We start from the raw sequence: 25,306 nt of genomic DNA, 5'->3' as shown, positions 1-25,306 counted from the left end.
TCTATTTCTACAGTATCTTGAAAAATGGGGAAAAATCTCTGCCAAAAGCTAGGGCAACCATTGTTGCACTGTGATAACACAAAATCAACAGAAAAATATTGTCTCAGTGTCACATTAACCTCTTTTTGATTATTCTTGTAAAAAATATGAATTTTAAAACGTTGCATTTGCTCTTTGCTTTTGCCTAATTTAAACTTCCTTCTGTTCTGTTTATTATGAGGTTTTATGCACCTTTGAACCTTCAAAGTACTGCACATGCTAAGCGTTATTATTCCAAAGCTCAAAGAGAGGCTCTATGAAAAGCTACCAGAAACTTATATTTTGTTTGATTTTGATTTAGATACTAGAAATACGGATTACTTCAGTTCTCACTCCTTTGCAGGCTGTACTGCCTGGGCTCCTATCTTATTCCTTGAGGCTGAATTTTGTTCCCCTCTGACAGGTCAATTACGTGGGCTTAAAGAAGTGGTGGAAACACCAGCACTGGGAAGCTGCTGGAATGTCAGGAGAAACCCTCAAAGGCTTTTCTTTTAGGTGAGAGTTGCCAGAGTAATATAACAAATACACTTCCCAGTAACAGATATTGATGTTTTCTCTCATTCATGAAGGCTGGAACACAGACTGACATCTTACTGTCGCAGAAACACTACCCAACCAACACCTTTCCAACACCCTCAATACTACATACCATGGCAGATCAAACGTAAACTCTCATCTTACAAGAAGATTATTCTGTAAAGTGAGTAGTGTGCCATTCCTGAATCTGAAATAATTTATAAAAAACTGGTAAGACATCTCAGAAATGCCACTATGTCTCTCCATTACTCTCTACACCCTCCAAGTGAGGTTGTCACTGCCCCATACCCAGAAGAGGAACTCTGGAGGCACAGCTCACAACTCCAGCCAGGTACCATGCTGAAAGAGGTGACCAGGCAGTTCAGACCTGGCCCTGAAGGTTCAGTCATCTTTTAAAGCAACTCTGTAGTTCATCAGCCTTCCTCAGAAACCATGCAGAGGATTGTTATGACTTTAATATCTGCTGCTGACAATATCACAGGCATACTCTTCCTTTTCTGGTTTTGTCCAAATCTTAGGTCACAGTGAAAACTGGCAGAAAAAATGGTTAAAAAGGAAACATGAAGAAGAAAGCATAAGCAGGTAAAGGTATTTTAGATTTAGAATTTTTTTTCCTTTCTACGTTTTAGTTTTTCCCTTTTCTCTTATTCTGGTAGCCACCAAATTTTGGTAACACCCAGCTAAACTGCTCCTAAGATGAAAAAAAAAAATAAATCAACAGCCCTTCCAAACCCTCCCAGATACATCAAGTAATTCGCGAGAGAAATTAATTGATATAATCCAAGAAGACTCTCATATTCTCACCTTAGAAAAATAGGAATAATAAAATGGACTAATAATATAAGTTTTACCTCTGAGTTCATCCTGTTATGAGAGCAGAAAATCCTAGAAGCAGAACATGAAGCTGCAGTCCCCCTGAAAGTTGAACCAATGAACCTTTTGCAAAGTGAGTTGACCAAAATCATTAGCATCAAATCCAAAAAAAGCCTCTGCCGTCTACTGCACTGCCATCCTCCTGCTGCAGGCAATACCTGTTCCCCACAGAGAATCCCTGTGGCTGTGTTCTTTTTTTCAGTGCATGGAGCCAGTTCTACTCCTTTTGGTTTTGACAGGAACCCTGGAAAGAAAACCTCTTCTTGTACGTCCTTCACAAAGATTAGATAGGAGTAAGACATATTTTTGGATTTTAACATATTAAGTCCATAACTATTACACCAACAATCTTGCTAGTAACTGAGATGGCTCTTTGTGGAAAAATCCAGCTTCTCCAACACACAGTGATGAAGTCAGTTATAAATACTGAATTATTCACAGTTCATTCATCCATCTAAAATAAATTTCAACTCAGTTTTATAATTCTCACTGCTCACTAACATACACCTAGAATTGGGAAGCTGTCACTAAAGAAATATATCCTAACTATGACTGGAGATGTATATATACATATATAAGTATATGTATACATACACACACAGAAATAAAGTTGGATGCAATAAGCCAAAACTTTAAAAATGTGAGCTCAGTGGATAGTCTCTAAGTGGGCTAACCCTTAGAAGCATTAGAAAAAAAACCTGAACGTGAAAAGGCTCTTGTCAAATCTGCATTTGATAATCTATATGTAAAACTGGTCTGTCACTGTATCTTCATTTTCCTCTTACCAAACACTTCATATCAGAAAAAGCAGGATCACACATAATACCCTTCCTGTCAGTGCTGTTTCTTAATTAGTCAACATCAGGTGAAGCTTATGATAAAAATAATTGAGTTGGGGCCTTCAGTCTCTGAGAGACATCAACACACAGGATATTCTCACAAGCTATGGGTTTCATATACTGAATGGAAAAAGGGACGCTGAAGCATTCTGCAGAGAAGGACTATACAGGAATTTGGTCTTCGCTTAGACTATAAATGCTGCTTACTCTATTGTGCAAGCTTCCATTTTTTAAAAATGTGTATCAGAAATTGGTAATATATCTAAATATATGTAAATTTTAACTAGCATTGCCATTATGTGGCACTTTTTTCAGTGATGACAGTTGGCATATGAAACAGAAAACTTTTTTCTCCCATGCTCCCCTGAATAGCCAAGAGAAAGCCATATAAGATATGCAATATGCAACTTTTGCATTTAGGTGCAACAGGTACACAACTGTGACAAAGAGTCAAAAAAATCCACGAACAAGACAGTAATAGAAAGTGATTGGTTAAAATTATTTTTCTACAAATGACAGTGTTTAAAATCTTCTGCATGCAGTATTTCTTCATCTTGATCCTCAGGGAGAAGATAGACTTCTCTCTGATGCTTTGTCTTCTTATTTCCAAATGCATCAGTTGCTAAGCCGAAAGCAGGCAATTACTAAGACAAAAATGTATTGTCAATGTTTTCAACACATTAATATGAAATAATCAAGCCTGTATTACAGCACTGATGTTTTGAAATCACTACCTTTAAATTTGCATTAGATTACCAAATGTTACTACTTTTCAACTTGACAAAAGTGTAAGTTGAAAATAATTTTGGAGACATACCAAAACTAAAGGCTTCTGCTGAGCTTTCTAACGTGTCCCATCTTTGTCACTTAATGGGGCTACTTCATTCTCCACATGAAGAGTAAGCAGTACCTTCCAAAACACTCGTTTCCTTACATTGTGCAAGGTAAAGTGTCAGATTGAGACACTCTCCCAAGAAATTTTTAAGTGAAGTACACTAACAACAACATTCACAGAACAAAATTCAGAAGTACTTAACAAGTTGCCAATAACTAGAGACATATATGAAGTAATGTATATCAAGTATATCAAGTCCAAAAATCTTGCCATTTGTGGCAATGGAGAATAAGCAATCTTACAAAAGTTAAACACATGCATTATGTTTTCCTTATACATAATCTGTTATTTATATCCATGAGACTGATCACAACCTAAGTAATCTGCATTGCTCAAAAGATAGAGAAAGAAAGCAATTCAGATTCCCACTGGCATTACAGAAATATATTAGGCTTGAGGATGTTTTAAGGGTTGGATTCACTTCTATTCAAAGTTTGGATCTAGGCATCTCTTCTTATTTTGCCTTGTACTTTCCACTCCTTTCTGTTACCCAGATGACATCATTCATTTAACTTGAACCATTACCAGAATAATACATAAACACAGCATCTGCCAGAATTTGTTCATATAGCGTCTCTCCCTGTGCAGAATTACCCATCAAGAAACTGGTACATTTTCTGAAGTTTATATTTCTTTCTGAAGGACTGAGAACTCACTTCAGAAACAGTGCTGGGCAAGAATGTACTCTTAACTGTACCAACACATTAAAACAGTACTGTTCATGCCATCATACTGAAATGAACTCCCCACATAAAGTGATGGAACTGGGAAGCCAGCAGTGCATTTTGTCTAATAGCTCTAGGTGTTTTCCTCTAGTTTTTTTCCTTCTGACAGCAAATATTGCATGCTTTCCTGTGACAGAATTTTTTATTTTAAATGGAAAAAAAAAGTATTTCTTATCATCATACTGATGGAGTTTCCAGCAACCATTTTATGAAGAGGAATTTTCTCTTTGTCCTGACATTGACATTCAAGATTAGTTCCATTTTTTTCTTCCTAATTAGCTTTTCCAAGACAATTGTATATTTGAAACAAACAGAATACTTTCCCTCGGGGCACCAGAAACTTAATCTATCCAATTTCCTTTCAATGGACACTGAAAACAAAGTAGTATATTGTAGCTCAGTGGGGAATTAAGAACTATGTGGCATAAAAAATGGAAAAAGCTCTATGTAAATAAATTCAACATAGCAATAAAAACATAGTAATGAAAAATCCTTTAAGCCACCTTGTTAATACCTGACAGAACTGCCTGTTCATATTAAAGTCCGTTTGCCTTTCAAAGGAGGTTAAGACACTAAATTTACACAAAAATGAGGATTTTTATATTCACAACAACACACTGATTACCATCAAATAATTTGGAATATTTTAAACAATCTGATGACTTTCCCATCATTTTATCAGCAGTCTTGTTTGTGACTCGAAAGATTTTTTCTCAAATTTTGATCATTTTACAAAGATGTAGTCCCCCACAGAACTCTTTACTTTCCTGATAACTGAAACAAAAACATGAATGATGCTAAGCACACAGTTACAAGATTAAGGTGATAAACTCTAAGGCTGTTCATGACGTTTTAGATGGAAGTTACACTTGTAAGTCTTGTCAATAAAAGTAACTGTTAGAACAGCTTTTGGACTCTGATCAACAAGTCATTAATAAAATAACTGCAGGTCTTTATTTAAAAATTTTGGAGAAAATAATTGAAAATAATAATCTCTGTGGTGTACTGCACACTACCAGTATAGCCTACCAGAAAAAGAGCTCTATAGAACATTTTTTAAGGACCGCTATCATGCAGACTTTCATAAATAGTACACAGTAATTTCTGCTGTATCCCATTTATAGATATGCTGCATACATATAGGGGTACACAGGTGTGTGTACTATATATACACACATATATAGACGTGATAGAACTTCTTAAAAGTGAATATGTGTCTCATCCCTGTGTAGATTTCAACTTCATCTGTGCCTCTTAAACAGAGTTCAGAAAGGTACTTACTGATGTGTAGAGGAAACCTTCACCATTTAGGGCAATATACAACCCAGTCTTTACACCCTGGATAGCAACAACTCGAAGTCCCACTGGTATAAGGTTGAATAACGCTGTGAAGAAAAAACATGACCAGATATGAATATACTATGGTTATTAAAATATTCCAGTAACATCATTAGTAAAAAGAAAGAAAACTACTCCTTGTATAATTTTTTCTGATTTTAAAATTAAACTAATTCAGAAAATCTTGCTTTTAGTAAAGCTAATCCTTAAAATTAAAGCCTAAGTATTTATCTAGCAATAAGTCTTGCAATAGTTCAGTGTTTGGCAGAAGTGGTAACTAGCAAATACAAAGCACAGCAGACTGGACTGCAATAATTTATGCAGCACTGCTGACACGAGTATCTCAGGCAGTCTGAAAAGTATCATAGAGCCCAACAGTTCCTTCATCAATGTAGACTGAGCATAAGGGTAATACTTGTGAGATATGCTGCAGAAAATTTATATCTCTGATTCTGGCAAGTATCTTTTTATTTTCTTAGGCATTTTTATGGTCTTAGACTAAGATATGCTCTCATTAAAGATTCCTTTAAGGGGGTCTGTTACTTCAACTCAAAATGAGTTTGCTTTTGTTAATGATATATTTGATACAAGCAGTAGTACACAGATCTCAGATAATAGCAGAGTCTTATCCTAGGTCAGAAAAGCACTGAAATATGTGTTTGCCTCTAAATGTGCATAAATGCTGTTGAGCTGAATATAGAACATGCTCAAAGAATGAAATTCTAATAAATTAAAGAAACAGCTAAAAGCAGATACCCTAGCAATGGTATATAACTCTGTAATGACAAAACCCGCCACAGCTTTGATTAGTGTCTAAAAAAGAGCAGGGTGAAGAGTGGGAGTTTACTAGCCTCACCACAAAACAACAAAAGAAAAAATGATGTAAGTAGGAGACACAGACCAATTCTTCTTTTAAAACTTGCCAGCACACGCCTAACAAACTAAGTTTACTGACTGATACTAGGAAATCAGATGCAAAGCACACATCAGACAGTCTTGGAAGAAAAGATCTGGATGAGCTAGAGTCCACGTTAAGCATTTTTCCACTGTGGATGACTCAAGGATTCACAAGTCCTTGGATCAGTACCAAAAGCACAACTTGTGCATGCAACACATGCAGCGAGGACCATGGTTCCACCAAGCCAGGTCTCAGGAACACAGTAACACTTGCAGTGAGTTCCTCCAAATTTAGGAAGGACATCCATAGGTGTGATCAGAAAGTGTACCCTATGAGGCTATCTGTAATCAGAATGCCAGGAGTAAAGCCCAAATCAAGAGAAAAAGGGTCATGTAAGTGCAGAGGATAAGTACATTTTCTCAAGGTGTGAAAACTCCTGGTTGGTCAAAGGACACAAAGCCACAGATCTTATATGATGAAGATGATCAAATCTTTAAAACTGAGAAAAAATGTAGGTTGACTACTAGAATTTAAGGTATAAGCGGATGGGAAAAAACCCCAACTAACAACTTTTCCTTCAACATTGTTACAAAGAAAAAGAATATGTAGTTTAAGTTCATTTTAGGAAAGCATAAAGCCAGTATAAAGCTAGGAATTGTTGGAGCAGGGCATTTCCCACAGCTGTAGAAAGAAAAATACATTCAAAAGAGCTCTGGAAGAACAAAAAATACTTTATGGGTTTACAAAGAAGAATAGAAAAGATGACATCAAGCAAGAATTAGCCCAAATATACAGCATTTTCATTTCTGTAGTTTCCAAAAGTCTCTATCATGCTAGGATCTTACTGGGTTTTTAACTGGAAAAATACTGGGTACAGGCAAGGTTCCCTCTCTGATCTATACAAGATAAACATAACCCAGTGAAATATGGCACTCACAGACAAGATATCCTAAGAGTATATAGGCTAAACACTGCATGACTTGTGGGTTTTCAAATGTTCAATATAATTTGGAAGTTAAAAAAACAATCAGCCATTACCCTCAAATGAAACAATGTCAAAACCAGAAAAAACACTATTGTGGGTGATGGAGGGGGAGTCTGTCACAGCAAAACTGGGTTTCAGATGGCAGTTAAGTTTGGGTTTTTTGAGAAGAAAATAAATTCCAGGAGGAAACCTGGATATAAACACCATGTTAGAGGCAGGGCAGCAACAACTGAGGGGACATCAGGAAGGAAAAATAAATACTCGTATAAAGAAAAGAGGTGAACACAAAAGACAAGTCAGCCATGGAAAACTGCTAATGAAAAATAACTCCAAATCATAGTGGTTCAGTCAAAACTTCTGGAACATATATATAATTTGCTGTATTACCAATAAAAATAAAGCAGCAAAGCTAGGAAAAAAACCCCACACCATTGAAAGAGAATTGAAGGCCTGTAACGTGGCAGTGGTGAATGCAACCTATAAAATTACTAGAGCAGTTTACAGTTGCTGGTGAATTTAGAAAGCACTGAGGAGGGCACATAATGTATCTTTTACTGCCACTGAGTTTTAATTGGAGATTGTATATAAGAGTTCCTGTAATTAGTCTAAGACCGTAAAATTTTAGAGTGTGGTCTGAAACGCTGTGATTCTGCACATACAGAATATTCAGTAACTTCCACAAAAATCTTTCAGACTTGGGTGAAATGAGGCAGGACAGTCTACATTCAATTATTGATTGATAAACGCGCAGCAATGATGTGCTTCACACTGAGGTCAGCAAAACATGCACCAGTAAGGCACAGCATGTGGTTTTTACATGCTCTGAAGCTGGCCAAAGGAAATTTGATTTCCTCCAGAATGTGGCTGTGCAGTACTCTTTACTGAGCAGGACTTACGTGCCCAGTTACACGTTTCAAACCTTCCTAGGATTCACCTGTGCTATCCGCACTCTAATAAGAACCTGCCTTGAGAAAAGCAGAAATCCTTCCAGTTTGTTTGCATTTCAGGTCTGCACAGCCAAAGCTATGCTCTTGCCTGAGGGGCATATGAAAAAGAACCATGTTGCCAGCTTCCCCCTGTCTTTAAGACAATGATCCAAAACTAAGTGAGGTCCCTGAGCATCTATAAGTACCTAAACCCAGCCCAGTGAGTCTACAGATGAGTTGAAAGAGGGAGCACCCTGCAACAGCCCAGGAAATATAATTCTGCCTGGTGCTCAGTGCTCCCATGCTGCCCACTTGAGTATAAAGCCTGGCAAATGCAACTGTAAATAAGATGTGGGAACATCAGGGAAATCCTTAGCTCTGCTTTGTATTCCATCTTAACCATGACTGTAAAGCAAATCACTGTTCTTTCTTTTCCTAAATCTGTAAACCTACTCCTGCCACACACAAGGTAAGAAAATGGGGATGGGGCAGTTAACAGGAACAGCTGTCATAAAAAAATTATTGGTTTAGGTGTCGTAGAGGGGATTTGCAGAAACAAATTTGATTTGGATTCTAATTCTCAAAAAGTTTTAGCCAAAGTTCAAGTCCCCTCTTTGATAAGCAGTAACTCTTTCCTTGAGCAAAACACAAACCCACTGCATTTCTCTTTCCTTTTTTTTTTATGTAATATCATCACAATGTATTAACTTGAAATCTGAAATGCCTGAAATCAGGTATTTCTGTATCCTTGTGAATAGGTACAACTGACTTGTAGCTACAAGAAAATTGTCATTACAGATCATTGTTTTTCTGAAGAAGCTTGCTAGAGACCAATTGCTTAAAGCTTATAAACTTGCTATCTGTTCTGCATGTGCACTGCCCTGGTGTCAGTTAACAAAATTTCCCTCAGCACCAAATCTGCAATCAGATCAAGGCAACTATTTCTTCAATTTATATCCATCTGCAGGCCTACAGGCAAAAATGACAACTCCATCAGAACATCTTTCAGATGGGCAATGAGTGCAGGGAGGTTGATATTCAGAAATCCATCCATTCATTTCTTATGGAGCAAACCCATTCTACCTGCCTGATGAATAAAAGACGTAATTAAAATGTACTTTTTAGCATGTCTGAACATGGCTTCCATTGATCCTGTCACTAAGTTTATACTGATGGGAGAAACAGGCTTACCTAACTCCCAAAGGTGATAGAAATAGATGACTAAATGCCTGTGTAATTCTTTGAAGAAAAACTGCAATAAAAACATTGCAAAAATCAGACTGCAAATATTTCAGTTCAGTAATGTAAATTTAACATTCAATAATCCAAATTTAACAGCATTGCAGGTGTTGTTTTTTAATCTTCATGTGCTTTATTTGTGTCTAATTATCTCCTTTACCTTACAAGGGTGCTGTGAAGATTATATTATTAATATCTTCAAACCAAAGTATGGTTAGAAAGACATTAAAAAGTTAATACTTCCATATTCAATTTGGAAGATATAAATAGAACATTAGGAACATGCATTAAAATATGAAAATAAAGGAATGTTAAATGGTTTCAGGACTTCTTGAACAGCAACTCTACCAGGTACCAAGTGCCATGAAGGAAGCAAAGCATGTTGCTGCATAATTAAGCGAGATGTGCACAGCACAGCCAAATCAAAGTTGCTTGGGTAATGTTAACTTTGGCATTTATCAGTTTATGCAATAAGGATATAAATGAGTAATGGTCTTTTAATCTGTTTTAAATATGACAGTAATTTCATAAGGGGCACATATAGCCATGTTAAAGCCTTAAAGTCAGTTTTATCACCCATCAAAGCATCATACTTTATGATTAATTTTTTCAGTGGTTGTTGGCTGAGATACACTCTTCAGATGAATCAAACTATAGTGCTAAGAGATTCAGGGTTTCACTCTCAGAAATTAAAGAATCAAAATTGGCCATTTCCCAAATTAATTAGTCGTCCTACTAAAACTACCCTTCGTTCATGAAACAAAATTTGAATATAGACCAAAGCCTGAAAATGAGCTGGTTTGGGTGGGGAGGAGGTCAAGAGGGGAATGTAACACTTCTTACCACAAGCACAACATGGAAAGCTCTTCTATTTCTTTATAGTTTCCTAATTAGTAATGGTGAAGTCCGTGGACAACACTAAAGCAAGTTCCATTGACACCAAGTAATGCTGAGAACTGCTGTAAAATCCAAGAAAATTAGAGCTAGAGAGGGACAGCTACACTGAGTAGGACCTTGTAACCAAGCCTACAGGTTTAGCCACAGCCATTCCTGCTTTCACTAGAAGCAAGCCACAAAACAAACCAGAACTGTAAGGCATTAGAGGAAGGAAAAAGAGAACACCACCTAAAGAAGAAAAGCAGTGTAATAAAGTCTCTTTCCACAGATGACTGAGAGTTTGGCAAAAAAACCCAGACTACACATACAAGAGGATTTAAGCTAACAGCCTTGGTCTGATGATGTGATTTAAGGAAACAGCACCACTAACCACTAGGTGCACTAATTCATACTCTGTCACAAAGCATCGCTAACTAGGAAAGGGTATAAAAAGAAATTACAATAATGAACTGAAACCCATCAGTCTATTTAGGTTGGGTTCTAATAGCATGACCACCAACATGAGCAGACGAAAGTACATTCAGGGATGCTATTACAAGCAGTCACATCTTTCTTCCTTTTTCATGCAAGGGTTTGTGCGCAGCGATACAATAAAAATCTTGCCATCTATCTCTGCAGACTCTAGCCTTTGCTCAAACTTAAGGCAAGCTGGGACAATGGCTGGCACTATAGCAGCTGACCAAAACCACTAGTAAAACTCATTTCAACTTCAGATAGAAGCAAAAAGTTACATTAAAGAGACTACCAAGAAGCTTTAAACAAAAATGGGTGTGAAGTGAACCACTCAATTTGTATGGACTACATCTTAATCTACCTCTCTATAACACTGTGACTCTAATAGTGTAATTTATGTTTACTGACATACCTATAAAATGAGCACAAAATGATGATATATGCACTTGATGGAATTTTAAGTTCAAGCACTTCTTTAAAACTGCTTGACACAGAATAAATTGCAACAGCACAAAAAGTAGCTGCATGACTAAGCTTCAAAGAGTTTCCTTGATGAAGAAAAAAAAGAAATCATTTCTCTTCTCTGTCCCTCACTACTCACTTGCTCTGTCTGCTCTGACACCCAGCTACTCAGATGGTCAGTGCGTGAGGTGGAGTCTTTCAGAGCCTTCAGGGACAGTGAACAGTTCAGAAGATGGGTTGAAGGCCGGCAGAGATGCACACCCTTCGGCAGTCTGTATTTCCTCCATTTTTATGAAACACACCTTGAATGGGTGTCATCCTCACTATCAAGAATACAATCTGTCCTATTGACAGATAATATATGTCTATCCCTTTGCGCACTGGGTGCATTAAAGAGGCAACCTTCAAGCTCCATGGTCAGAAGCAGTAGTTTCCCCCACTGGCAGTTGCCAAAACTTTTTTGCCCGTAAGCCTCAGCCAGAAATTATCATGGTAAGAAGGTCAAAAATAAAAGATCAAAATACTAGGAATTCTATCCATGAGAAAATTATTGTTTTAAAGCAAGACAGAAATGGAAAAACAAAATATGCTGAAATAAAGAAAAGCAATAGGAAACAAAGTTCAGCAGTAAATGGAAGGGAACAAGAGTGGAAAGGGAAAAGAAATTAGGAGAAAGACTGACAGCACAAAAGAAATATATTAATATATCCATGAATATACAAAATGAATTAATCTTTTGAGCTATTAATATAATGTTGATTTATTTAGACTAGCCAAATTTAAGGTGGAGATTGTATGCTTTCCTGGCAAACATATTAATTTTACATCCTTATGGTCTAACCTGTCTTTACTAAACAATACTGTAAAATTTGACTAGAGAATAGAGAATTACACCAGTTGAAGACAGAAGAAAATCCCTTTATGGAAAAAAATTCCTTTCAGCCTAAAAATCATGCTGAAGCAAAACACAATATTGTCTAATAGTATTTATCCAAAATACATAATACTGCTATCTGGTATTTGGTTGAGTTTGGACAAGTTCTATATTTCAGAACATTTATAATATAGAATATTCATTCTGCATTTTGGAACAAGAATAAGAGAGATCTAGATCATACTGTTCTAGAAATCCAGAAAGGCATAGAAGAGGAGAGATAAAGGGAAAATGACAGAGAAAGAAAAAAAAAAGAAAATATTTGTAAAGCTGACAGCAGCGAAAAGAGGAAAGTAAGGCACTATGGTCTAGTTTTGCAAAGATTCAAAATCCATGGAGTTCTAAGATTTTAAAAAAAGAAAATCTCATTAAAACAGAAATATCATTAAAACATTCCAAAATTGTTGCAGTCATACACAGCTCCTTACTGAAACTGAAAATAGAGATGGGCAGAGGGAGGAGAGGGAGAGAGAGACATGCTCACACTCTAAGACACATTTCTTCGACCTCATATAGGCAAAGCTTCTATAAAAAGCAGTAATCATCTTGTCTGTACAATGTCTTAATATGTAGTCCAGTACAGAAGTGGACATAAGGGATGGACACACTGAGGGAAGAAAAGAAACAAGGAACAAGGAGGGGGGAAAAACCCACTTGTAAAACAAGCAGAGAAATACATATCAAAATAGATGAATCAATTATTTATCTGAATTCTACAAAAAAAATAGAATAATAAAAGATGACCATCCTATCTGTTGATTAAATGTGTTAAAAATTACAACTGTGTGTTAACAGATAAAATAGGGACCTAACCAAAGTACAGCAGAAACCTGAAATCCCTTTATTTCTATAGCCTAATTTCAACATTTTAGATGAAAGTAGAGGCTTATTTATATATGCATAATAAGGTAAAACTTTTGTATTAAAAATGCTTAAAATAGACCTCAAGATCACACAGAAATATGTTACTTAAATATGCCATTATCATTAAAATAAACAAAATACAAATGTTCTCTGCTAAACAGTAAATTAAAGATCATCTGTTTCCAGAGTCAGAATAGGTTTGCTTAATTAACATTTGCAACGGAAGTTATCAAATGTATATATGCTCATTGAATGAAAATATGTGGCGGTATCATAGGAAAAGAGCACCAAAGCAGTGACCCACGCAGCCTTTCAAGGCCATGTTTGTTTGGAATATTTTTGAAAAATGCCACTGTCACAGTCCCTACACTGGCAGAAGTTCTCTTAAAATCACTGGAACTCTTGCTGGTATAGGGACTGTAGGATCTTTAGCCCCAGTTCAGCAAGGTACTTCAGCATGTGTTTTGAGCAGAACTTTTGACAGTTAGACATACATTTATTTGCTTTGCTGAATCAGGGCCTACGTGACCAGATTTTTCAAGGAATTTTTGCTTCAATCTCTCTTTTTTTAGTATTTGTTATTTATTTTAAGATAAGAATTTTTTGTTAAATATATAGCTTTTACAAAAATCATTTTTAATGTAACTTTACTATTTTTATAAAATTATCAGAGCACAACCATTGGCCTAAATATCTCACCCCTGAGGTCCACTGACATGCTTTCGCCTTCAGAGGGAATACATTTAGGCCAATGTCCTGCATGACCCTGCAGGCTTCAAATGGACAGAACCCTCCTCCTTTTGACAAAACACATTCAGAAACCCTCCAAAGGCATTAACACTGTGTCTGCGCACACACACTCGAGCGATGCAATCTGCGTGTGAGATTAAGACATTCCCCTGGGGCAGTCACTTACTAGAATTACTGCTGTCATCCTTGGTTCCATCGAGACTTCCATCGGGGTGCATTTGCAAGTAGTAGCCTTGCCTGCAATATAACCTGGTCACTATACCCTTGAGCTGGGGATCTGAAAGACAAACATATTTTGTCACTAGCCTCAAAACTTTTTCCAAGAGTTATCCCTACTTCTCTCACTGTAGGAGGAAGTTTGGTGAAGCAGCATTGCCGTCTTAAAAGTAAGTACTACAACAGGATGGGTCCTGATGGAGATGGAGAAAAATCTCACCACAGATTGTTATTAGGCCAGTTGTGTGTCCTGTTCTCTGCCTCCAACATCCTTCATTATAATTAACATAGGTAAAACAGAAAGAAAAAGAACACTCCAAACACCCATAGTCAGAAGACTTAAACCAGATTAAGCCCTGCAAAAAAGTTTAGACTTCAGCAACAAGTATAGAACCTTAGAGAAACTAAGAAAACATTTAAAAAACCCTACTCGTGTCATACATCTTAGTAACTTACAATTACTTCACATAAGTTTTAAGAACACTTGGAGGAAAAGGTCTGTCTCCTTTCCCTCTCTACCAAAAGTGACAAACTTATCTGGCATATTTTTAAATGGTCCCATCTGAAGAGTTCCCAAAATATTTTACCAGTCTAGAAGTGGATACAACTCACCTGCCCTCTCCCACCTCCCAGGGAATAACATCCACAGTCAAAGCAAGACATAACTCTCCTTCAACAGAGGAAAAAACCTGAGAAAATCCTTAGTAAGCTAAAAGTATATGGGAAATTCAGGTAGATAAACAGTTAAGCTACCCTGTTTAATACTCTGCATTTTGAAAAATGCCAAGAACTGGGCAGGGGCTGCCAAGCCACATTTTTATGATTCATCTCAAGGATGGTGCCTTACCAAATCACAAATTAAGATGCTGCAGAACTGGTTCAGTGCTGAGAAAGAGGACATTGCATCTTAAAAAAATCAACAGCACTACCTCTGTGTGATACTGGTATTAATATTGTTAAGCATAAACTATTAAGCCCAACTCCAGGCAGAGAGCACATAAAATTGTGGGAACATTGGCATGAAAAGCATCTATGCTGTATCATGCTTACATTTGCAATAATGAAATAAAATCATAAAGGCTTTGAGGCATGTACATAATAATATGAATAGGTGAACTTCTAAGGAAGTCAGAAGTGATTTCCATGCAAACCTGTGGCCAGAATATAAAATCCTCCTTGAATCTGTGTTTAATTGCTCTCACAATCAATCATGCTGGGTTGCTTACAGTATCCTACGGGGAGGTGAAAGTAAACACTAATAAACAAAACTGCTCTGACTGGAATGCTCTGAAGTTTTCTATAGAGGCTCAGTTCCATGAATGATTACAAAAATGTCAAGTTTTTCTTGAGTATCCAAATTACGAAGTCATATTAAACAATAAACCCATCTAAATTTAAAATATGATTAAACTGTAAATATAATAAAAACTGTTACTATAAATATTAACAGTGTAAGACTTTTGAGGCATGGAAATAAATAATAGAAACATTTGGTGATCAACATATAAGCACACTACAACTTTTTTTTCTTCTAACTGCAAATTTTGCTTTCCGTGTATTTTTACGTTTAGCAAACATTTCTCTGTCTTTATATAAGAATACTCAGTAACAGATATTTTTAAAATTTATAAACAGAATAAACTGTGTTTTATTTGAATGTATTGTCTCAATCAACTTCATCAGGCAACAGAAATATATTTCCATAATTTAAAAATGAAAAATGAGTTCCTCTTCAACAGGCACTATTCCTATCAATGCATGCTTTTGATGTGCACTTCCAAACTGACAAATTTAAACATACTTGCTTTACACATACTAAAATGGCATCTTAAAGGACTAAAGCAAAATATTTTTAAAATACTGTTAAAAATAGAGTTTTAAAAAGTATTTACAGGAAAAGTATCAGTATTTTGAAAAACAGTACTTTTAGCTCAAAGTATCATAGGAAGGCAAATACAGTCAACTCACTATCACCAGCTGTTTACACCTACTGCTTCAAGGGAAAAATGTGAAACTTCAAAATTACTTTCAAAGTTGTTCTTTATACTCATTCTATTAATTTTTCTAATTTCACAGATAAAATATACTTTCTAACAAGAAATTGCACACTCATTTGTCTATGTTTTCACCAAAAGCATTAAAGTTAACCGTGCTTTACCAGCTATCCAAAATTATATCTGAATTAAAATAATTTTATGGATAGCTATGCAATTCAAGTGGCAGTTCAGACTATGTGTGATGAGACAGGGTACGAATCCTCCATTTATTTGTTCACTCAAACTCAAACACAGCAAAATAATAACTCTTATAACACGAGACCAGAGGATCCCCACTGTATGTATATATATATATATATATATATCACTTGTATACAGTTTTAACAGCTTCATTTATCAGAGAACTGAACAACACTGTCCCAAAACATGGCTCTTCACTTGAATGTTTCATTGACAACTGGAATTTATTACTAATAATGTGATTTTCATTGTGCAAAGTAGCCCTCTGTAGACTAATAAATGGGGAAAAAAAAAAAAAAAGGTTTTTTATCCCCATGAAATGTAGTAAATTAAACTTTCTTTTTACTTTTTTACTGTGGATCATTAGAAACTTTTCAAACCAGTATCCTAAGAACACCTTTTCGACCTTAAATTCCTACCTGTCCTCAGCAAGATTAAAACTTTTATTCCTGACAAGTAATTTAATCACGCATTTTTTGATAGTTCTTGGTCATAACATTTAGTTAATATATATCACAGCACTTTGGATCTACAAATCAAAGTAAATAACAATTAAACGTTTTAGCTGAACAGTGATCAAAAAACTGGGGGATCTTGACAATGAGACATGGTATTTCTTTAACCTTAGCCAAAAAGCAACCCAGATTTAGTGATGGAGTTCTATGAAATGACTCATTAATTTCAATGCAAGTCATAATAAGAAACAGTCAAAAAAACTACTCCATATAGCCTCAAGGTAAATATCTCCAGGATGAAGCAGACCATCCTGCCGGGCAAAGAATTAATCTCTTTTCCTTGCAGAAAGATAAATGACTCTTTCATGTCCTTTTTGAGACACCTGGGCAGCAAGCAGAGAAAAGAAATCTGCTAGTCCCTGCATTTCTATAGCATTTTGTCTACCCATTGTCACTTAATAATATTACAGGAACAGTCTCAGCATTAGAAGCTTTATAGAAAAGTTTCTCAAATCCTTCTTGATAACACTTTTTTTTTTTTTTTTTTTAAACTGTCTGCTAGAAGGCAAGAGTGACCAGCAATGCCCAGAAACACCAGTAGAAGACTGATGGTGCCTGTGCACAGGTGCACTGGATAAGTTATGTTTCATAATTCCCACCACAGTGATACAAGTAGACAGACCAGCAATTATTCTTACCCTTTACACCCCATGCACACCTTTTTCTTCCCTCATGAAAGAGAGAGGGAATGGCAAGAGAATACAGCAAAATAATAAAATACAAATGAACAGGATGAGAGCAGACAACCTCACCAAAGAGTTCCCAGCTCTCAAGATTTTATTATAGGTATTTTCCTACTAGTTCTCTTAAAGTCCTAGCCACCACAACAACATGATTATGTGAAAAATACCATTTGTATTTCATTTTAAACACCTTGACTTCAGTGGAAAAGAAAACATCAAACTTCACCATGGATCAAAATTAAAGGACAGTTCAAAATCTTCTAAATGATCTTATTCTGCAACTTGACTTCTGATGTTGAACAGCTGAGCATGACAAGTCTGTAATGCCCCACCATGGAAAGAATTATTCTGACTTGTTATTAGGGGTTGAAGCTAAAAATTCAGACGTTGTACTCAATGGGCAAAGCAACAGCTTCTCAAGTCTTTCTTCCACAGCAACCTACATGACAGCCGCCACTTGCAGCCTGCTTTTATTGCTTTTTTCCCTTGTCAGTGGTAACGTAGGATGCATGACTGCAGTTAGCATGCACACTCTGTCAGTAGCTTTTCTAATGTCCTCAACAAAGGCAGAGTTTAATTAAGATGTCTTCTCCCTCCAATAATGGCTACAAAACCAGCTTTGGCATTAATGACAGACTGAGTGCAGCTCTTGCTTTAGAACAATTATGACACTTTATGTTTTCAATTAAGAATATTTTCTGTTCATAAACAGAATGGTTTTAGCATCTCCTTTCCCACCCCCACAGGCTGCCAGGACAGATCTCTTTAGAAATTTTATAGGTTTAAAATAAACAAGAGGACAAAGTTATTAAATACAGGTGTTAAGCATTTTACTTTTGTGTTCAGACATAGATGAATTTACAATGCTAAAAGAACAATAATGGATATGCCCATTGAATCTTAATACCATGAAAAATAAATCCCTTAGCATCCACTGGAGTTTTGATTCTTTTGTTTTTAACATAGGAGGGCTTTTTTTGGTTGTCATTATTTACTTATTCCCTCTTTTGAGTAGAGGTACTAAATAAAAGCCTGTTTGAGCTGACAAGCAAATGCTTAATGGTGGGTTAGTCTCATATTAACTCACATTCTTATGGAGAATAAACTGAATGATCCAGTCAATTACCAATCTGTCACAAAATGAGCTGCTCAGCAAGTCAAATGAAAGCCAGTATTTAGAGGTACATTCTGCTCAGATAGCATAGCATCAAACTCATGTTAACAATTGGTAGCTCCAGGTACTTCACATTTTACTTGCCCTTTATTCTTTACCTTTCCCTCCAGCAGTTTTTACTTTTGGATATTTCAGTATTAAAAATACCGCTCATGCTGGTCCAGAACAAATCAGGCATCTTTTTCATTAAGATTTCTCGTGTTCCAATAGTCACCATGACTTGACTGCCATTTCTTGCTCACTGATGTTATGATCAGCATGTGTTAGGAAACTTCTCCATCATCTATTAAACTTTATTTTAAATACCAAAAACATTTATTAACTATATTAGGATTTTAAAAAAATTACACCCCCCCAAAAAAAAAAGCTGCAACCCCCAGATTTCTTTTGAAGCTGGGAAGCAAAATATCCACCCAAAGCACAGTGTCTCAGCCACTCCAGACCTGCCTCCCAGTTAGTTCATAAGGCCTGGAATGTGTAAAAGGTCATTTTTCCTGACTACTCAGACAGGAGTGCCCTGACAATAGTGTTGTGTGGAGTTTTGGACTGGGATTCTTGCAGTCTCTCTTGCTGATGCCACTCTATTTTATATAATAATTAACTACCCACCACAGGCAGGATTAGAGCACATCCACTAGACCACAATTCAGGGCAGCCTCCAGTCCTTTCCTGACTTCTGCACAGAAACCTATTGATGCTTCAGATTAATGACTGGATACCATTTAAAACTTTAAACATGTGTCAGTACCATCTAGTATTTTAGAAGTATTTTCCACTAGGCTATTCATCTCCAGAAGGAGGGACCAAATTCCATGTAAAATGACATTTCCTTTTTGGAGTCTCAGTTCCTGCTGTAACACTTTTCCCAGTTTCCAATAGTTGTCTTCTCAAGCATACTGTTTATGTTTAATCTCAACAGTACTCTAACAGGTACAGTCAGTACAGACGATCACATTACACTCCTTTTGCCTTGTTTCTGACAAGTTTTGCATCATCATTCCAGCACATAAAAGTGCAGGATCCTCTCATATGCATGATAGACAATCCCAAAAGCAAGCTCGCAAAAGCAAGAACATAGCTGATAGGGAATTCAAAATTTTGTACTCCATTTAAAGCTCATAAAATACTAAATATTCACCTAAACCATGATGTTTCTTCATTATTAAACTCTTCAGATGTTCTTATGATACAGCTCTTGCATTCAAAAGCTTTATACACTCCTAACTTTATTATTTTGACTGTCCTGTCACCTGGTGTCTTAGTGTTTCAAAGTTTCTGATCATGTTGGTTTTACTTTCTCTCATTCTTAATAGGAAGTGATAAAATATGAACATTTACATGCTAGCGCTCTCTGATTTAAATAATAATGTCTTCAGTATCTCATAATACACACCAGAAAACCAAGATTTAATTAGGAGCTTGAAAGAAAAATATTTTTTAAAGAAAGTTTTGCTCTATTCAGGACAGAGGGGGAAAGGATATAATGTGAACTCAGAAAAGCAATAGCTTCCATTATTCCCTGTTCCCATAAGTAATAATAGTACTTATTCTGAAACACGGTGGCTTTGTGAGCCTATTTTTCTGTGCTCACTCATTTTTCTGTCCTCATGATGATTACAGGGCACTCAACTTCAGTGTTTATTTTTAACTCTACTTTTTGTCCGTTCATGCCTCACATCACAAGCTCATCTCCTGCAGAACCTCGCTTTGAGAACACATTTAAGAGAGACACAGAGTCCTCCTACGTTCCTGCACTGTCATTGTCATCGGCACTTCCACAGCATTTATGAAATTTCTTGGTAAACTATGAAAGCAGGTCGGACTTCTGCAAAATGGTTGCTTTTCTTGAAAGCACAGCATCGTACCCTTTGAGCTGGCATCCTTGCCTTTGTATTTGCAAATGTTTTTATGTTAACTGCAAAATGTGCTCCCTTCCATTTGTGTGCACTGAGTTTTTGTCTCTAGGTCTTACAATACATTTCGAACTACATAAGATTTGCTTCTTGGTACGTACTTTTACTTGAACAGATTTGATCGTCAATAGAATTACAGCAACTTGGCTTCTAGCTGGGGTAATTTATATCTGTTCAGATTCACAAGATGATTGGATTTAATAGGCTTGTCTATGGCATAATTGTTAACAGTCTCCTTTACCAGCCATATTATTTTTGGAGGGTATTTGTTGGAAAAGAAAGAGGTTTAAGTTGTTAAGAATACACATTTTTCCAACACCACAATTTTACATGGGTATGGTAGTTTAATTTTAGTAACTTATTTTAATAATTTGCATTTATCTTCCTACTGGACTATATGGTACATCTTCAGTGTTTCTGAACTTCCAATACATGGATTTGTTGGGAGATTTCTCCCTACTGCTTTTCACTCTTGTGGAAAGTACTCCCTAAGTACTGCTTTCCACTGTTGACCCATGTTCCTTCTAATATGCTAAAATTCAATGATCTCCAGTTTCTCAATATCTAAAAAAGCTGATGTTACCACAGGAATGTTGAGAAGAAGCTGGCCTCTACTTCCAGGCTTACTTAAATAGCACTAGTCACAGTTTAATGCATTTAACTGTTACCTGACAAGCATCATCTTCCACTTGGCACAAAAATATCATCTCTGCAACTATATTTACTTACTCAAAGTTTACTTCAAAATGCTAAAAATTCTATTGTCTAAAGTTCTATGTTACAGCAGACTTGCTATTACAATTTTTATTTGTTCTTTTCATTTCACATAGGCCTAAAAAATATACTGTCTTACTGAATCTTCTTGACTCAGATAACTTTCTAGTATTTTGTTTATCTTGTTTATATCCTTCCTATACCTGAACATTTTTGCTTTTGAATTCTGACAGTGAAACATTAACATTATATAAAATACTGCTTAACATTTCTCTTTAAAACAAAATCACTAAGCAATAGATGCCAGAGTTCAGCAATTTGTGTCCTCTTTTTGCAACAATCTCCACTTTGTTAGCCTCCCATAAAAAGGCCCTGTGAAAGACCAAACTTTATTTTAGTCACATTCAAAAAATGCAAAGGCACCACAATGTGACAGATTATATTACCATTTAACTTATGTATAAAATTTGACTAATGCATTGCCCTTTGAATGAGTGAATAAATGGGTTTTAAGAATAAGATTTCTCTGAAGATGTCACTGAACATGGAAAGCACAATAGGATGGGCATAGATGACCTTTCCAAGTGTAACAATATATTTCACATAACACCTAATTTACCAAAGAATGAATTTGATTCTCCCCTTCCTAGATAATTCCTATTTTTAGAACTAAATGTTTAAACATAAAGTTTATTTTTACAATCTTGGCTGTTCGTCTCCTTGCATGCTGCATCACAAAGCAATTAAATATTTGATGTCAGCTTCTATTTCTTTCACAAACACTTAGAATGAAATTTGGAAAGCACCTAAACAATCTATTTTAAAAGTATTAGAAACTATCATGGTAATGCTCAATAGAGAGAGAATAGCAGGATAATTGGCAATGCTAAGTATTAAATCCTAAAGCACTCTCCATTTTCTACTGTTGCATACAGGAAGCTTCCATAACACCGAGTGGCAGGGGTCCTTAACTTGTTATTAACTTCATTTAATTCTTGTCAGAATGCAGAAAAGCCCACAAAATGAAGTAGTATTTTCCCTCTGCTTAGATATGGAACAGTATCACTTCTGAAATGTGCACCTCAAGAACACAGTGTATTCTATTTAATTTTACATCCTTGCCAATGGCACAAAATATTGAAAGAAGCCATTTGCATTACTTTCAAGAAATTTTACATTTTCATCTACCAACTAGCTTCAAAAGTGGAGGCAAACAAATGAATTGCACTGCCAGTGAAGTGGGAGAAAGAAGATTTTACCTAGTTATGAAGTGATAACTAGGAATTGCCATATATAGAATCATAGAGTCATTTAGGTTGGAAAAGACAGTCAGAACACTGAGTCCAACCATAAACCTAACACTGCCAAGTCCACCACTAAACCATGTCCCTAAGTGCTGTATCCACACGTCTTTTAAACACCTCCAGGGATGGTGACTCAACCACTTTCCTGGGCAGCCTGTTCCAATTCTTGACAACTGTTTCAGTGAAGAAATTTTTTCCTAGTATCCAACCTAACGCTCCCCTAGCACAACTTGAGACCATTTCCTCTTGTTTTATCGCTTGTTAGTTACCTTGTTGGTTTTATCAGTAGTTGGAGAATAGACTGACACCCACCTCACTACAACCTCCTTTCAGGTAGTTGTAGAGAGCGAGGTCTCCCCTCAGCCTCCTCTTCTCCAGACTAAACAACCTCGGTTCCCTCAGCCACTCCTTGTAAGACTTGTTCTCATATGATATGTCACAGACTTGTTGCAAAGCAAAGATATTCAGTTTTCTTTGATAGCTGAACAACATATAGGACTTCCTGGCTCCAGGTCCAGCAGATTCCAAGTATCTCCTAATGAACCAGTCTCAATGTTCACTGCAACCACCATAAACAGATATGTTACTACATTTTACAAAATCAGAAGAACTCACAATTTGTCATTTTCACATTAGCTGGGTTGAGTGGACTGAGCTGAGATCTTGCAGGTTTAAACATATAAATCAGAAAGCGAACAGAAACATGATTTGTTCATCAGTGCTAACAATTTAGTGCACAAATGTAAACTGCTGATTAATAAAAGCATTTAGTTGTGGCCAAAGACAACCTCTTTTATACTTCCAAGCCTCAAAAGAAAATAAAGTACCATCAAGGAGGTTGATAAATTAATTACATTTTAGTTTATTGTTCAATCACATACAAAACACAGGGATTGCTTATTTTCTTTATATCTGAAAGAAAACATTTACCATGAAAAATAAGGATCGGTAAACTGAATTTCAACCTTCAAAAAAGTGGAAAAGTCAAACTTTTCCTTAGTTGAACATTATGTATTCTTATATATTATTATTTAATCCTTATGCTTTAACATAAATCCTCACTGCCAAACCATGTCAATCACCAACACTGTCTGAACAGGTTTGTTTACAAAGATATAAAATCCCATCAAAATGAGAACTGTTAAACACAAATTACATTTCAGTTCTCTTCATGAACAAGTAATATTACTGAAGATAGAGGACTCCAAGAATATGTGGCCAGGATGAAAAGAAAATTGATTGAGAAATGGATAATCCCGTTGTGAAAGGGAAATGTATTTCCATATTTGTTATTAGTTAGGAACAATCTTTATTGTTTCTGTATAAAGCAAGATTACAGAGGTCCCATCAGACAAACTGAAGTTTGCACTGTTAATATAAATAAAATACCTTAGTTAGAAAAAATATTTATTTGCATAGGAAAGCATGGATACACTGGCATTAATTCATATGGAAGCTCTACAGAAGAATTTAAAAAATCATTATACATACAGTACTATTAATAATTATTTAATATTTTTATAACATTCCATTGCTCTTTAACAAAGAGTTGCTATTTTCAGTTTAATCTCCAAAATCTCTAACAGTAACAGAAATGAAAGCAAGGCAAGATCACCAAAAAAGTATAATCGAGGATCTACTGCTTGGTTTTGGATTTTTAATACATTATATACCCAAGAAATGTCATGAGTTATAGGAAGTGGATTATTAAGAACTATTTGAACCAGAAAATAGAAAGTCATACTAAATATTTCAGATGTTCTTTCATTTTTGCAGTGTAACTAAGTGTTACTCTGGAATGCTATTTAATCAGGGACCTGCTGAAGAAAGAGCAGACATTTTCCTATAATTTATTCCACCATACTCACAAGCACTTGTGTATTTTATTTGCCAGAATGCAGTGAGATGGAGAGACAGAAAGAGAAGCAATGCATGGCTGCTTTGGTTTTCTAAGATCAACTTTTCCCCAAATGCTCCCTGTGAGAAAGGTGAGAGTCCTGTTCAGCCTAGAGAGTGCAAGGCCCTGTACTTGAAGAACACAGTGTACCATTTCTAATTCAGAATTACAGACTCATTTCTTCTATCATCGGTATGACAAAAGCCATGCCTCTTTACTGGAGGTGCTCCTACTTATTCTTTGAGTTCAGGGTTAACTTGGGCCACAACTTCAAGGGTTTTTTTGTCTTCTCCCCATCTCTGCTATTCAAGAAAACTTGGAATATACAGAAAGAAAACAAACTCTTAGGAAGTTACATGAACCCAGGAGCTGGGCTTTAAGGAAATCAGTAGGTTTTGACACTGATGATACAGGACAGATCACATAAAACTGTGACAGGCAGTCACTCAACAAATCCTATTTGAGGAACCTCAGCACCAACAGCCTTGCTTTTTTGGAACCGGTCTTGCTTCAAGACTGACACTAGCAAGAAAAAAATGGACATAAGTAGCAGACTCCTTTTATGCCACCTAATGCTCCTAGAGGAAAAAAAAAAAACAAACACAAAAACCCCAAACAAAACCTAACCATTTATCGCACCTAGATTACTCTGGCTCTCTTGGAGAGGCTATTTAATCCAGATATTTAGCTACTAACCAGAAACTAAGCAGAACTATACTCCTATGAGAAAATGAGCAGAAACAGCTCAGGTCAAATTGATTATTCACTAACAATGAGTAAATCTTCCAGTTCTGAGTCTTTTCATGACATGGTGGAGATACAGTCAGCAGAGACTACCCTAACCACTGGCACCATGAACTAAAACTACTGTTCACCCTTAAAAACCCAAAAGTATTCTATAGTCTCACAAGATTGCAAATGTCTGCTAGGTTTTGGAGGAGCTCAAAACTGGTTCATGCTTTGATGGAGACCTGACCAAAAATACCTTAAAAATGCTGA

At 36.1% G+C, this 25,306-nt stretch overlaps 1 protein-coding gene across 6 annotated transcripts in view; it reads right to left on the bottom strand.

Moving 5' to 3' along the window:
- The window catches only part of FGF14 (fibroblast growth factor 14), a 421,787-nt gene that overhangs the window by 94,564 nt on the left and 301,917 nt on the right, over positions 1-25,306 (bottom strand). For 4 of the 6 annotated variants that reach the window (XM_074910833.1, XM_074910867.1, XM_074910859.1 and 1 more), the window contains 2 exons: positions 13,821-13,931; positions 5,190-5,293 (listed from right to left, as the gene is read on the bottom strand). In XM_074910833.1, the coding sequence (XP_074766934.1) occupies positions 5,190-5,293; positions 13,821-13,931 (215 nt within the window). Of the gene's footprint in view, positions 1-5,189; positions 5,294-13,820; positions 13,932-22,722; positions 22,787-25,306 lie in introns of those variants that run through there. The other 2 variants (XM_074910875.1, XM_074910850.1) reach the window with 2 other exon arrangements.

The sequence above is a fragment of the Athene noctua genome, chromosome 1 (assembly GCF_965140245.1).
Source record: "Athene noctua chromosome 1, bAthNoc1.hap1.1, whole genome shotgun sequence".
In the NCBI taxonomy this organism is placed as follows: domain Eukaryota; kingdom Metazoa; phylum Chordata; class Aves; order Strigiformes; family Strigidae; genus Athene; species Athene noctua.
This window is presented reverse-complemented; position numbering and strand designations above follow the sequence as displayed.